We start from the raw sequence: 16,646 nt of genomic DNA, 5'->3' as shown, positions 1-16,646 counted from the left end.
GTGATAGCTGTGGGGGATGATCTGGTGGAGGTTATTCAAGTATAGTTCTTAGGTGGAGGTGGGGTAGGCTTCCCTGAATAAGTGAGTTTTCAAAGATCGCCTAAAGGCAGACAGGGTGGGGACTGACCAGACATGCTGTGGTGGGGAGTTCCAGAGGATGGGGGAGGCTCTGGAGAAGTCTGGAGGCGAATGTGGGAGGAGGCGATGAGGGAGCTAGAGAGAAAGATATCTTGGGAGGAGTGGAGTGGGTGAGAGGCTCAAGGATAGAACCTTGTGGTACCCCAACAGAAAGAGGGAGAGGAGTGGAGGAGGAGGAGGGGGAGGAGTTGTATGTGACACTGAAAGTGCACTGAGAAAGGTAATATATCTAAAATTGGAAGGTCTAGTACCTATCTTGCTTTCCCCACTGTGATTCATGATCTCTCTTTTTTTCTGGTGACTATTGTCATCAGACAAAAAAAGATAGAAAATCCAAAATGTAATAGTTGTCACCAGAACAAGAAATGCAATGTAGTCTTCGTTAGGGCACAGCTATTTTGATAGATTTGTTTAAGAGAATATTTCCCTTCAGTTGGAAGATTTCCTTTTGTACCCTGTTGACTTAGGGATAGGAAGTTAAGGGAAGGTTACCCAATGGGACATAGACAGCACATAAAAATTGACAGGGGTTTTAACCTTTCTATAGTCTATCCTACAACCCCCCCCCCAAAAAAATAAAAAAAATTACTTAATACACTTTAAAAAAGTTAGCATTTTGTTCCCTTAAAAACCTGAATGAAGCACTCAGAGGGCTTGACAATTAAAAAAATGACAGTTTGATGAGGTGTCCAGTGTTTTCCAGTGTTTATACTTCTCCATGGAATTATTATACTTTTATTCTTTTTGCCTTTGGAATGTATTTCTTTGATTTGGTTCATTCTACCTAAGTTGCTCATAATGATGACATCAACCTTTAAAGTATAACTAAAGGCAAAATTTCTTTTTTAGTTTTGGAGAGGGGTATGGAGGGGGATTAGAACACCTGTCTGATTTTATTGCTACCTCTTCCCCCATTAAAGAAATTCCCCTTCTCTATTTTCCTGTTTACCATTATCATTAAAAGTAAAAGAAAATCCCAAATTTTGGGTCGTCCCCAGAAAAGTAATAGAGGGGAAATCTTCCAATGGGGACCTGGGGGTGCCCAAGAATTTCCCTTAATTTGCAGTCATTTCCTTTCACTTCCTATTTGGCTGTGAGACAGGAAGTGAAGGGAATTCTCCCCAATGGGACACAGATGGCAAAAAAAAATCTGACAGGAGTTATAACCCTCCCTTACTTTATACAAAAAAAAACAAAAGTTTTGGTTGTGATATTTCAATTTGCCTCTACATTTTAATATAATTAAATTGCCTAAAGCTACATATACACTCACAGTATACCTCCAAACACCATTTATACTCAGAGGTCCTAAAAAAATGTAGTGCAATTTCCACAGCAGAAATTGTATATTATTTTTTGACATATATCCAAACCAGACTCATGTCATACCACATTCATCCATGTGTAACCGATTTTGTTAAAAAATGCTTTGTTTCAAAATGTCCTCATATTCTGGGTTCATTTTATAAAACAGATGTACATATGCTATGTCTGCTTTACAGTGCTTACAATTGACTTGTCAGGCAAAATGCCGTATACTAGACCACAGCTGATAAGTTGTCTAACCATGGAAAGCAGTGTAAAAAACACTAGTAATACACAGTAATACTTCCCAAAATACATCAAACAGCTTTTGGATTCCTTTTTTCTTTTAGCTAGATGTATGGAAGGTATGATACAAGTGGTTAATATAAAAGTTGTGTGCACTGAATAAAACATACGTACATTAACTTATCCTATACTATACTTTCAGACAACTGTCCCTGGTCGGAGGAACAATGTGGTTCTGCAGCCATTGTTGTCAGACACTCCATATAAAATCACTGTGGTGGCAGTCTACGCAGATGGTGATGGAGGACAATTAACAGGAAATGGAAGGACAGGTAAATTATTTACTTTGAAGTGGACAGGTAATAGAGCAATGTATTTAACATTTGCAACACTACATTAATACATAGTATGTTAGAAGTTATATTGCTCTTTTACATACACTATGGTTACAAATATTAAAGCTGAAGTTTAAGATGCTGCACATCCATCTTTGAAAGAACTTAAATACAATGAATTAAAGGGGCAGGACTGAGACAAGCTTGAGAGGAAAGGGCTAGATGATGCTAGATATCTTCCAGTGAAAACCTCACTGAGTGGAGTTGTTTTGGACTAGGTCACCTACAGACCATTCACCGTGATCTACCAGTGAGCCAAATTAAAATAGAATTACATGCACGTGGAAGCAAGACACTGACACTGTTGCAGTTTGCCAACTTCCTAAAATTCTGTTTTATTGAGGAACTAACAGTATCATTTATAGGGCTTATGATGCAGGCACAGCATATACATTGATTGGGTGAAAAGTCCACTGGGTTTCTGCGTATTCTTCCATCCGTGTTTGATATCTTCCAGTCATTTACCCAAAAAGACTATTTCCCTTTTATGGGGGTTGTTTACATTAAAAGATACTTTTCTCCTAATGAGTCACCTAGGGTGAGACTCCGGATGAAGGCGCCATCTTAATTATCATCATTGTTCTGTCAACCTATATCTGGTTGTTTACTTAAGAGAGTAAGGAATTTAAAAAGCAAGAAGCAGAAAGTAGCAAGACTATAAAATTGTCATTTTACTGATCATAATAGAACGTGGACTGTCTATCACAATCCACTACAGAGTGAAAATAAAAAAATAAATTTCAGTACAGGAAAAGAACCTGTGCAACTGTGCAAGACTGATGGTAAGGCTGGAGTTCAGCTTTAAGAGTATGTATAACCAAGGCATTTTTTGTTTGTATTAGATGGCATATAGAAGGCTTGGAGCCTTATCTAGGAACTTGTAATTGGCCTGGCAATGCTGGGATTTTGATGCCATTACTGGGATACATGTGACATCATTCACTTACTCATTCATGTAAACCTGGGCCAACCTAGAGGCAGAAGATGCTGCAATACTGAATCTGGGCTGTGGCAGGGGTGGGAATGACAGTTGCAGTCAATAAAAAAAGCTGTGGTCCTGAAGTTCAGAAAAAGTGCTTACTCACTGTAATGTGTAACCAATTAGACATCTTGAAACTGCAGCTAATTGGGAAGTTCTAAAACTGCCATGCATCAGTGTTTGGCCTTTCCTGAGTTGCTACAGTTCCAGAAATTCAAATGGTTACACATAAGAATGAGTGTGTACGTTCTCTGAATTTGAACTTTGACTTCTTAGCTTTTTCACTGCGGCTGTAATTTTCTACTCCTTTGCCTGCCACTGTGGGACTTACCCACCCATAAGTACCAGGTTGGTGTGGGCTGATTTGTTGGCTGGTTTTTAAGGGCTTCATGTATGGCCAGCAGAAGAGGGGCTTCTGCTACATTTTTATTTTCACCATTCCCACCATCAGGATTTACTGGAACCAAGCCAACAATCTGTACAGACATTTGGGAAGTTGCTGCGGTATAGGGGCAGAACAAACTCTCACATAAGTTTTTAATGCAGTGAGGCTGTTACTGCAAGGGGAAAAAGTGGTTACTCAGGGATTTTCAAATATTTCTTGATAGATATTTCTAGAGGGACAGGATTCCAGTTATTTGCATTTTTATCTGTTTATTTTTTGTTCATATATACAAATTTCCTTAGTAGGGAAGGTCCATTGTAGCCTATAAAACAGTACTGTGTTTTATTTGTATTTTACTGTAGACCCTATCCTTTAAGCCCTTCCCTTTTAAATTGCACTTTTTCCCCTCTCACCATTCAGAGTTTCCAGGTATGCCTTGGTTATACATCAGTTATCACCAGAACAAAAATAGATGGTGAATGATTCAGTGGGGACAGATGGTGGGTGAATGCAGGTGACGAGGGGAATACTCCTCCCTTTGTAGGGTTTCTTTGCACTTTAGGTGGCATCTACAAGACAGGAGGTGAAGGGAAATCTTCTAAATAAAACACAGACAGAAGAAAATACACTGATAGCTTATCTACAACAAAAAAAAAAATATTTGGCTATACATACACAATAAGTCAGTGGTCCTGAAACCTGCAGGACACATACAGCTCTTTGCTTGACTTTAGTTGGGTCCCTGACACAAATAATAGGGCACCATTCCTCTCACTGACAACATTGATGGGGCACTGTTTCTCCAAATGATGGCAATAATGAGGCACAATTCCTTCCATTGATGCCAGTAATGGTGCATTATTGCTCTTTCCACTAACCACATATTTTGCTCCCCCTGCTCACCAACCCTGGGTCATTTTTTCCCCTCACACTGTCCACAGTCTGGTCCCGCTAAGGTCTGAAAGACAGCAAATTTGCCCTTGTTTAGAAAGTTCAGGGACCAATGCTTTAGGTGTGTACAGCAGAGCATGGTTAAAGATTTCTGGCAAGAAAATATTTTATGAAACTTTTAGCTCTGAACTTGAAAAAATAGGGTAGTCCAAGACAGTGGGTGTCACAATTCACTCCAACCGGTGCATATTCTCTATGTTGAGAACATATGCTTATGCTGTATAAACTAAAACATTCTATTTCCTCTACCACTTGTGACACCTGTCAGTGGAGATGTGGTTTGTCCATAACACCAGTGGATATAAAAGCTTCCAAATGAATGTTATACCTGTAAAGCATAATGTTATAGAATACTTGATTATAATATATTGTTCTCTTTTTTAGTGGGTCTGCTTGCACCAAGGAACTTGCAAATTTCTGATGAATGGTATACCAGATTCAGGGTATCTTGGGACAGAGCTACTTCTCCAGTTCTTGGATACAAGCTTGTGTACCAGCCACATGGTTAGTAAACATTTGTACCTTTATTTGCAACAAGTTACAATGAATAATCTTAATAACTAACATCAAACACAAGGGTCAAGGTGATATAGATTTAAAGCCCCTTTTCTTCGGGGCTCAGCCCCCCATTCCACCATTATGGCGCAAGCACAGATATGCTGGAGGACGTTTTGTAAGTTATGTGCTACACACCATTGTGCATGCTCAGGGAAACCACAGGTCTTTTGGAACACACGCCAGATCTAGGAGGGTGGTAGGGCTGGGGGGTGGGTAGGGGGCAGATGTCATTCTTGCCTAGATGAGACTTACAGAAGTGCAGTTTAAAAGGGGGGAATATATATATATATATATATATATATATATATATATATATATATATATATATATAGTGTATGTGAAGAGCTAGAGGAGATTAGTTTTAGGGCAAGGTTCCGCTAAACTATTTGACACTTTTGTTGTACTGTTAGCCTCCCTACATCTTTATTTTACCATTGTAATCAGCATAGTAGTCTTATACAAATTAAAACATCTTTATAATGAAATTGGAAAATGTTTCTTAAGATCTGCTGACTAAGCAAAATTTTTTACAGTACACACTTTTCATAACAAAACAGTTTTCATAACAAAAGTATAGTATCTGGAATGGCAGCAGTATATATTCTGATGATCTATATAAAGTTTGACATAAAACGTAAAAAAAATAAACTTACTGAACACCCATGTCAATTTTTATGTTGTTACATAAAGATGCTGATGAATCTGTAGAAGTGTTTGTTGGTGATGTGAATTCCTACACTCTGCAAAACTTGAATCCTGGAACCACATATGATGTCAAGGTATATGCTCAGTATGACACAGGACTAAGCGGACCACTCTCAGGGCCTGGAACCACATGTAAGTAAGCTCCGCCCACATTCTGATTACCTCTGATGTCGTGTGCTACCTCTACTGTAGTTTACATTTTTCTTTCATTTATTGTACAGGCTATAGCATTAGCTTCATGCATACTTACCTCTTCAATACAGATATCATTGTAACCACTTCTTCATGTTATTCACCACCTTTCTGCTCTTTGCATACGCTCTTGATTTCCATATTACCAGTATGGTTACTATATCTTTTTATGTACTATTGTAATTAGGGACATGGTGAATTTTAGTAGAAGCATTTTTTTGCTAAATCTAATTTATTGAGAACTGTTATACAGTGAAGGAAACAAGTATTTGATCCCTACTGATTTTGAATGTTTGCCCACTCTCAAAGAAATGATCAGTCTAAAAATTCGAATGGTAGGTGTATTGTTTCTTCCATTTGCGAATGATTGCACCAACTGTTGTCACCTTCTCACAAAGCTGCTTGGCGATAGTTTGGTAACCCAGTCCAGCCTTGTGTAGGTCTACAATCTTTTCCCTGACATCCTTGGACTGCTCTTTGGTCTTTGCCTTGGTGGAGAGTTTGGAATCTGATTGTTTGATTGCTCCTGTGGACAGGTGTCTTTTTATACAGGTAACAAAATGATATTAGCAGCACTCCCTTTAAGACACGGCTTCTAATCTCAGCTTGTGACCTGTATGAAAGACACCTGGTAGCCAGAAATCCTGCTGAATGATAAGGGATCAAATACTTGTTTCCCTCATGAACATGCAAATCAGGTCATAATTAGTTTGACATGCATTTCTTTTGAATTTTTTGTTGCTATTCTGTCTCTCAGTGTTACAATACACCTACCATTTGATTTTTAGACTGATCATTTCTTTTTGAGTGGTCAAACATTCAAAATCAGCAGGTACTTGTAGTGTGTCTTTAAATGTATGACTGGTCATTGTTAAAACTTATATATATATTGCTCAACATAAATGAGTACACAAACAGATTTGTCAGAAAACCTTTACTTTGCTTTCAGAATCAACATTTTCTATGGGACACTATAATACAATATTTTCACATATGTTCGGGCCATTGATTGCAAACAAGATTTGTTAATTTGCACACACAAAAAAGTATTTTTCCTAACAAATGCATGCAAGACCGTGTTGGAAAAATGAATACACCACAACAAAATCCTAATTAACTAGAATTCAACTACTGGCGAGTCTAATTATTGATAAACAGGTGTCCAGCAGACAGTTCATTATAAAGGGGCTTTACTTAACAAAGAAAAGCCCTTCCCATTTCATGCTGTCAGCAATGGCACCACATGGAAGAGAAATGTCATATGGCCTGAGAAAGAAAATAATTTCTTTACACAAGAAAGGTGAAGGCTACAAGAAGATCAGCAAAGCTTTACTTATAAGTCAGAATACTGTAGCAAAAGTGATACAAAAATGTTACAAAGATGGAACTGTAACCATCTCACAGAGACATCCAGGCCGCTGACAGCAGTTAATGCCTTGACAGGAGCATCTTCTGATGAGAAGGGTTGAAGAAAATCATAATGCAAGTTCACTGCAGTTAACTAAAGAAGTAGAAGCCAAACTGGGGTGATTGTTTCCCGTGACACAATACACTGCAGAGGAATGGCATACACTGCAGAGGAATGGCATGCATAGGTGCCATCCACAAAGGAAACCTTTCCTAAAGCCCATGGACAAAAAAGCCTGACTAGAATTTGCCAGAAGAAAACTACTGGGACTCTGCACTCTGGTGTGATGAGACCAAGATAAATGTTTTTGGAACTGATGTCTTCAAAACTGTATGGCGTCACAAAGGTGAAGAGTACAAAGAAAAATGCATGATACCTACAGTGAAACGTGCTGGTGGCAGTGTCTTTCTGTGGGGCTGCATGAGTGCTGCTGGTGTCAGGGACCTGAATTTCACTGATGGTATCATGAATTCACAGATGTACTGCTCTATATTGAAAGAGAAGATGCTACCATCACTCCGAGCCCTTGGTTGTCATGCACTTTTCCAACATGACAATGATCCAAAACACACATCTAAGGCCACTGTTGCATTCCTGAAGAAGAACAGTGTGAAAGTGATTCAGTGACCAAGTATGTCTCCTGATCTGAACCCAATTGAACACCTATGGGGAATTCTGAAGAGACTAGTTGAGCATCACTCTCCATCCAGAATCCAGGCTGTAAAAGAAGTTGATCTGTAGAAGACTTGGTGCTGTCCTTACAAATCATGAAGGTCATCCAAAATACTAGATGTAGTCATTTTTGTGATGGGATGTATTCATTTTTGCATCAGCTAATTTGAGTAAAACTGAAGATTTTGTAATCTAAGTTATATTATTAACCTTACTTTCATGTAACGAGCTAAATAAATGTTCTATAAAACTCAGTTTTGTCAAAATTTGGGAAATTGTTCTCGTGTTCATTGAGATATTGGTTAAAATCTTACTTTTCAAAAGGGGTGTACTCATTACTCATTTATGCTGAGCACTGTATGTAATATATATATATATATATATATGTATGTATATATATATATATATAAATATATATATATATATAAAGAAACTGAACTCTTATGTCTTTTATTGTGCAGTGTATTTGAATGTGACTGATCTGACAAGCTACCAGGTTGCGTGGGACTCATTTTGTGTTAGATGGACTCCTCACCGAGCTGCAACTTCATACAGAGTCAAGTTAAATCCAGTTGATGGTATATTATGTTTTTTTAATTCTTTGTTTTTCTCCATATGAATAAATAGCAATGCTTGTGTAGCCTCTCAGTGGTCATTGTGCAGTAATATCCACTGACTTTTCCTAGCTCATGTATAGCAGGATCCTATTTCTACTTCTCTAGTATCTGTGTGTGATATCAATTCTGTACTGGCGATTCTATGCGCTAGCTCTTTGAACACCTTTTTTCATCGAATATTCTTGGCACATTTTTTACAAATTGGATTGTTAGGTGTTTCCTCAAACCTCCTCCTTTATTTAGTTTTGGAGTGGAGAGGGATTAGAACACCTGTCAGGCTTTTATTGCTGTCTGTTTCTACATTAGGGAGATTCACCCTCTCTGTTTGTCATGTTTACTATTATCATTGAAAATGAAAGTAAAAGAAAATCCAAAATTTTGGGTTGTCCCCAGAAACATAATAGAGGGGAAATCTACCTATGTAGACACTAGTTCTAGGGACCTGGAGCTCCCCAAGGGATTCCCTCTAATTTGCAGGGAGTTTCTCTTCCTGTTTTGTCTATAGGACTGGAAGTGAAGAAAAATCTCTCTATTGGGACAAAGAGGGCAAAAATAAACTTTACAGGGGTTATAACCCTCCCTTATTCTATCTAAAATAAAAAAAACAGTTTTGCTTATAATTCTACTTTAACTTACCAGCATGTCTTTGGAATGTGGGAGGAACCCAGAGTACCTGAAGAAAACCCACAAAAACACAGGAATAAATGCAAACGCCATGCAGATAATGTCATGCTAAGATTCAAACCAAGGACCCCATTGCTGCAAGGCATAAGTGCTAACAATTAAGCCACTGTGCTGTGTAGTTATATCTAGTTTGCTGCTAAACTGCTGTTCTCTCTATCTCATTTTGTAGAACTGTTTTTTTTTCATGGTAAGCACAGCAAGACTTCCTTTGCTTCTCACTTTGGGAGTGACACTTCTGCTACTGTATATTATAACACAGGGGATCTTTAAAGCCTAAGTGCAGCCAAAACACAAATAGAAAATTCAGCATGAAGGACTTAACTTACAGTTAATGTTATGTGTCCCTTGTGTTGATTCTTCTTATTTTAGTGGTAATCAAGTTGATCCTGCACCCCCCCCCCCCACCTCTGCCTATATAGTCTTCCAATGTGGTGGGGGTTAACTCAACTAAAAGTCAAGAGAGCCTTACTATGCCTATCTTTTCCTGTCTGATCCGCCATTCATAGAAGCCATACTACAGCTTTTATGAAAGACAAAGGATCTCTGAATGAGGGATGGATGGAAGCCATAATTCTTAAGACATGGGGAATTGTGCCTAAGGACCTAAGGGGTATGGACTGAGTGGTGTCAGCCCTGCTCAGTTTTCTTTTGCTATAATACTCATTCATCACTGTCTTTCTCTTCAAACATAGGCACTAACTGGCTTATAGCCAAGTGAGACGGCTATAAAGGCTATTTGGAAATGTACTAATTCAGTAAAAACATAATGCAATAAAAAGGTCAAGATTCAATGTTTTCTCTGTAATTGTGTTGTTTAATAAGGTTTAATATCCTGGATAACATCAGCTCTAAATATGTACTCTTAATAAAAAAAAAAAATCACTGTGGGTTTAGAACATCAGTACACTGTAGAATTGTATCATGCAATGCTATACTTGAAATTATCAATAGTTATGTTTATGGTAATTTGTTTTTTCCAGTTCCAATATTTGCACTAAAATTACTAAATTCAGAACCATTGATCTTGGTTTATGTTGATATACAGGATCACGTGGGCAAGAGATAACAGTGACTGGCTCTGAGTCATCACACTGCTTCAATGGACTGAACCCTGACACAGATTACACAGTCACAGTTTTTGTGCAAACTCCAAACCTTGAGGGGAGAGGGGTTTCAACCAAAGAACGAACCTGTAAGTAAATTTTTCTAATAAAGTGTTCATAATGAGCAATTGTAATTTAGGAATATTACCTAAACCATCAGAAAACAATGGTTATTCCCTTGGTGTGTTCTTCTTGTGCTTTGGAGAGTCCAGTTTCTTCATATTCTACATTTTCATAATATATTTGGAGTGGATGAATCATTTTTAGGAGCTGTTATTTTTGGTGCCATTGCATCAATTTTATGATTTCCCCTTGTTCTTGGTGCTAAGAGCTCCACACCACTATGCTGAGATCTAATGTTATGATTCAGAGTACTCTTCTTCAAAAATCTTGCATGTTAGCCTCATTTCTGTAGCATGTCTATAGTACATTTATGTGTATGTATAAAACAGATTTATCTATCTGCGTACACATTGCTGCATACCAGAGCCATAAAGCTCTTTGATGTGTGAAGTTTTTTTTTTAAGCTATAATTTGTTTTTAATAGTATTAATATGCAATTTGACATTTGTCGTTATTCCTTCTGTTTGAATTAAGTAAGCAAAATTTAAATAATTTACATTACATTGAAATTGTCTTCCTGACAAGTATGCTTCTTGGGTAATGAAGTCATTAGTTTATAGTTTTATTGTTCTTTTTCATAATTTCATCACTTTGTCATCATTAATACGTATTATTTTTTTATATAGTGATAAAACCAACAGAGGCGCCTACATTACCTCCTTCTCCTCCTCCACCTCCCACAATACCTCCTGCACGCGAAGGTTTGTATTATGTTATTTGATTACTAACTCACATACCTCCCAATACATTATAATAAAAACAGAGACACGTAAGCCCTGTACCTGATTATACACCACATGACATTTGTCCATATGAAGTCATTCTTCATGTTTCTTTTAGCATCCAGACTGTATCAGGGCATGTAGTAATAGTAGGTATTGTGGTTTTTTTTTTACTTTAATCACTGTGTAAATAACATTGACGTTAGATGGCTTTTATATAGATGGTCATATAGTAATTATAATGATCAATGTGCAGCCATTCATAGCAACCAATCAGGAATGATATGGATGATTGCACAAAACTCTCTCTGCCTAGTTTCCATGGATAGCTTCCTAATTTACTCTGTTATAAGACCTTGCCAATAGAACACAGGTATGTAAATACACATGGAACTTGGCAAGTGGGATTTAAACAGGCAGCCTATTGAGTATTATTGTAACTGCCCTGGCATTTTATAGCACAAACTACCAAACTGGCACATGCATACATCGATTTATCATGCCTAAATATTCTGGTAGTTTAAACACAGTTTAGGATTGAGTGAACTTAGGTTTTTGGAACAAAAATAAAAACCATGCTTCCCCTTTTCTAAATTATGTTAGGTTAGAACAGCAATCACAATGGCTAGCATCTCCATAGCAGCAGTCATGTGAACCCACTGTTATAGTGATACCTGCAGGCATACCCTACCATTGGCTAGGTGCTTCAAGAGGCAGGCCCTGAAAGTAATACCCTCTTTTTAAAATGCTAACATAGTACTGAGGGTGGATTTTGAGTCAATAATGTCCCATACTGGCGGTATGTACCCATTTTCGAGTAATTGATGACCTTTACCTGTAACTAGCAAATGGTTTTGGTCCACCTTGCACCTTGGATCAACAGGTAGGAGAAGTAACTTTAAAATAAAGAAAACATTCCTCTATTCACCAGTTGGTTGGAGGAAGTGTTCTGATCGTTTAAGAGATCATCAGTCTTCTTTGTCCTGTGCTGGGTCCATAGCCCCATCCTATTTCAGAGTGAGGACATGGTGGTGTTTTGCTTTTTTGTTTAAAGGCAACTGGGGAAAATAAAAGGCCTTTTTTAAATTCTTATTAATAGTTTTTATTTACAGTTGTATTACTGCATTACCTTTTTTGGGTACTGGTTGTGTGGAAAAGTCCCGTACCAGTACTTTGTATTTATTTGGGCTTTCTTTCTTGCTTCACCAGAAATGCTCTCTAATAAAATCTGTTTTAATATTTTTCAGTTCTTTTTAATTGTGTTTTCTCTGGAATTGAAAAAAAAATGTTTTATTAATTGTATTTAAAAAATGCTTGGTAAAAATAACCAAATTATTAATGTTCACTATTTTTTTGTTCTTTAGTGTGCAAAGGTGCAAAAGCAGATATAGTTTTTCTGATTGACAGCTCCTGGAGTATTGGTGATGATAACTTCAACAAAGTACGCCAGTTTATTTTTAATACCATTGGAGCATTTGACGTCATCAATCCAGCTGGAATCCAGGTGAGAATAACAGTAATATACATCAGCACAGCAGAAATAAAAAAAAGTAGGATGCCAGTAATATTTACTAAAAGATGGAGGTTCCAATATTATGCCCACTAGAGGGCAGGATAGTGTCTATAACAAGCCTAGGAAAAAAGGAAGGACAGGATAATAATGATGTAACAAATAAATGTGTGTGTGTGTGTGTATATATATATATATATATATATATATATATATATATATATATATATTCTTGGTTTTGATCATTATGAATACCTATTTCTCTACAGGTATCTTTCGTGCAGTTCAGTGATGATGCACAAACTGAATTTAAGTTGAATACATATGCAGAAAAATCACAAGCACTGGGAGCTCTTGCTAATATCCGATACAAAGGGGGAAACACAAAGACAGGTACTGTACTGCCTTTTTCTTTTTTTCTTTTTTTTGAGACGGGTTGGAGAGCAAAACACGATGTGTAGCAGATGTCAAGACAGGTCAGGCATGAAGTAAATGTTATATGTAATGGTAGGTTTTTATTGCTGTCTATGTCTCCACTGCGGAAGTTCTTCTTTTGTCCAGTCCAGGTGATGTGCATAAGAAGGATCAGGAAATGGAGGAAAACTCTTCAACAGAGACACAGTTTTTTAAAATCTGACAGTAGTTCTTACCCATCTCCTAGTCTAATCAGATAAAAAAAAAGTTTTGACCCGGCTTGACAAAAAAAACATTTTGGTGGACTTTAGGCTTTCTGAACAGATTAGATGGCGTATATTTTTTTCCTGTATGGAGACAAATTCACACACTTTGGCATTTATGTTATGAAATCCCCACTGAACACTCCCCTGATCAGATCTTAATATGGCTATACACATGAGAAACCTCTTATATATATATTTGGTTCAAGTACATAACAGTTCTGTGTATTGATAATGAATGATTGCTTTGATGATGGTGACACAAGGGGTCCTAAAGTATTGTCCTACATCCTGTTCATGCAGAGATGAGTGGAAATAATCAGGCATCCCCCCCATCATCCAACATGCACTAAAAAATGGAAGTGGATGCATGGTGAAGGGGGAGCCTTCTAAGATTTTCTGTAACTTGGTGCCCCTTATAACTGGAAAACTTTAGCTGTCAAGTTGTACTTAAAGGAAAAGTTCACATTTGGAATATGTTACATGTTCTACTCATATTTAGGGTGGAACGTGTAATATGTTCCAGCATCTTCAGCCTCTCCCCCTTGGCACCTGCTGTCACAATTTAAAAACAACGCAGCTGTTTGGGCTTCGTGTCATTCATTCACAGTATACTGTGAATGAATGCCTACAAATACCATCAGCCATTGCAGCTGACGGCTTGTAGTTATTAATGAATTATGAGAGCACTGGTGAGCGCTCTAGTAGTACATTTATCTTTTGGCTCTCAAGTAACTGCTTGCCCATACGAGGTATGAGCAGACAGCTATCCTGCGAGTCTGCAGGAGCCTGAGATTGCACCAGCGATCTGTAGAAAAACAAATAATAAATGCACTTTTTTTAACTGCAAAAAAAATTTTATTTTTTTTTTCAAAAGGTAAACATATCCTTTTAAGTGGTTGTAAACCTCAGACATGAAATATAAACAAAGCATATCCCTCTGTGGTGTGTACATGTCTCAATTAAGAGTAGTAAATGTCAATTCTGTTCGCTGCTTCGTTTACTGTCAGCATGAATCACTTTTGACAAGTTTTTCTGACACCAAGAGAAAAATGGAGATAGGAGAGGGACCTTCAGCAGATTGACAGCCTCTGCTCTGTTCCTGTGAGCTGTGTGGAGGAGGAGGGGGGGGGGACTGTTCCTTCCCTACAATCAACTCTCAGAGCTCTACTCACTGAGCTCAGCAGTCTGTGATTTCAGCCCCATTTTTTCTGAACTCTCAGGCAAGCTTTAAAATTCAGCACTTTGAACGGATGTAGAGAAGAGAAGACTGCAGATAGACAATTACAATTTATACAGGAGGATTTGTTTCATCTCTGTGTACCAACTGAGGCCAGTCACTTCATTGGGTATATGTAAGGGTTACAACCACTTTAACTTGTGTCCTCAAAGAAGGTATGATCACTAAGAGATGATTGAATTTAACATGGAATTTGCAAGACCTCTCTGGCTATTGGTGCGTACAAACTGCAGTCTTCTGACTCCAGTTTGCAAGCCTTTATTGAAAAGAGCTGTAAATATCCATGCTAAAAAAGGTGACATCAAATGTATCTATGGGTCACAAATAACATCCACATATAGGACAATAATAATGATATAATATCTGTTTGCCCTTTTACAGGAAAAGCACTTAAGTTTGTTCGTGAAAAGGTTATAACTGTGGAAAATGGAATGAGACGTTCTGTTCCCAAGGTGCTCGTTGTGGTCACTGATGGAAGATCTCAAGATGACGTGAAAAAGTATGCCATGGACATCCAGCATTCTGGTAAGCATGCAACACACCTGTGCTTTCTTGCTGCTAAAACAGAAACAACATGTTTCTTTTCCTAACAGGATACTTCCAGTACGTTATGAGAACATGTTATAAACTGGTTCGCAATCACCAAATTGACCGCACTCTTGTAGGATGTAGTTTACAGTATCAGTCCACCAAAAATCAATATTTATAGAAGAATACCAATGTAACTAACAATCAAGATTTTATTTTAATCAAGAAACTGTTTTATGTCTAAATCCAACCACTGAACACTTGTATCTACTTTGCTTGCAATGTGAAAGAAGTTAATTTACCATTCAAGATCTAACACCCTTAAACATTTTGTATCTTTGCCAATCTCCTGCCTTGTAGCATAGTGATTGACAGTGTACCTTAAACAGCAAAGACCAAGGAAAAATGATACATGAGAGCAGAGGTTTTCTTGGTTGAGGCATGCAAGTTATGAAGTTATGTTATGCTGCCAAGGAGATGTGGCCATACCAGATTCCTAATCCATATTATCAGAAAAGAGTGACTGCTAGAGGCATGATGATTGCATAAAGAGTTTTGGAAAGGTACCATTGAAGACACATGCATATGTAAAAAATACCATTGCCTCATATCAGTCAGACGTTGTTGGATGTATGGCTGAGCCTTTCTTGTTTTCCTGAAAAACAACAGGAACACACAGATTAGAAGCAGCAAATGACATCCTAACCTTGTAGTTCCACTAGTTAGAGCATTACATTATCTGAGCAATAAAAGCTCTTCCTTAACAGAAGGTTCCCATTTTGTAAGTTTTTCCTCCCTAGATTTTAATGTATCTCAGGTCAGGCTTCTTTCCATTCCATAGTTCATATGGAGTTTTCTCTGTTGTTTTTCCAGGTAAGTAGTTTTTGGAGATAGTAAACTGGCATGATTGCCTCATCCTAATATGTTGTTGGCATATCTACATCAAAAACATGCCACTTTCACATAAAGTGTGGTTCACTTTCTCCCTGCAACACCATTACTTGTGGTTTGCATGGTACAGAAGTCTGGAGCATAATTCTATGCTTCTTTGGAATAGTTTGTTTTTGTTACCACTTGTGATGTCCATGCTGTTATCTGTGCAGAGTATTTTAGACCGTATCGGGAGCTTCATCTTTCTGTGTGACACATAGAGCACAATAGTGAGAAAATCCCTTTTATTAACTGGAGTCTGAGATTCTAATGCAGCAGGTACACTTCATTATTTGACTGCATGGATCAACTTTTTGCCACTGGCTTGCTGATCTTCAGCTAGCTTCTTTATAGTTTCAGGATTCCATTGTGTCCAAAATGACAGTGCCAGGTCTGAATACAGTTTAAATGTTTTGCCTCTTTGATAATGTTAACCAATTCACTGAACTTTAGCTGGTACAGCTCGTCTGTGATTTTTATTATTTATTTTATTCTAGTATGGGGCTTTCTTTTGTAATAGTACAGATGTTACATCTGAATTCCACTATATGTTTTTGGTTGGTGAGCTTCTTCACATA

General features: G+C 37.6%; 1 protein-coding gene across 4 annotated transcripts in view; it reads left to right on the top strand.

Annotated features, from left to right (window-relative positions):
- Nucleotides 1–16,646, top strand: part of COL12A1 (collagen type XII alpha 1 chain) — a 252,311-nt gene that overhangs the window by 158,452 nt on the left and 77,213 nt on the right. For all 4 annotated transcript variants that reach the window (XM_089681387.1, XM_089681390.1, XM_089681388.1 and 1 more), the window contains 9 exons: nucleotides 1,892–2,021; nucleotides 4,784–4,903; nucleotides 5,648–5,794; nucleotides 8,396–8,512; nucleotides 10,281–10,427; nucleotides 11,088–11,162; nucleotides 12,548–12,687; nucleotides 12,963–13,086; nucleotides 14,992–15,135. In XM_089681387.1, coding sequence (XP_089537513.1) covers nucleotides 1,892–2,021; nucleotides 4,784–4,903; nucleotides 5,648–5,794; nucleotides 8,396–8,512; nucleotides 10,281–10,427; nucleotides 11,088–11,162; nucleotides 12,548–12,687; nucleotides 12,963–13,086; nucleotides 14,992–15,135 — 1,144 coding nt within the window. The remainder of the gene's footprint in view (nucleotides 1–1,891; nucleotides 2,022–4,783; nucleotides 4,904–5,647; nucleotides 5,795–8,395; nucleotides 8,513–10,280; nucleotides 10,428–11,087; nucleotides 11,163–12,547; nucleotides 12,688–12,962; nucleotides 13,087–14,991; nucleotides 15,136–16,646) is intronic.

This window comes from Staurois parvus, unplaced genomic scaffold (genome assembly GCF_062004578.1).
Source record: "Staurois parvus isolate SC_StPar_1 unplaced genomic scaffold, SC_StPar_1.0 ptg000264l, whole genome shotgun sequence".
Taxonomy (NCBI): Eukaryota; Metazoa; Chordata; class Amphibia; order Anura; family Ranidae; genus Staurois; species Staurois parvus.
This window is presented reverse-complemented; position numbering and strand designations above follow the sequence as displayed.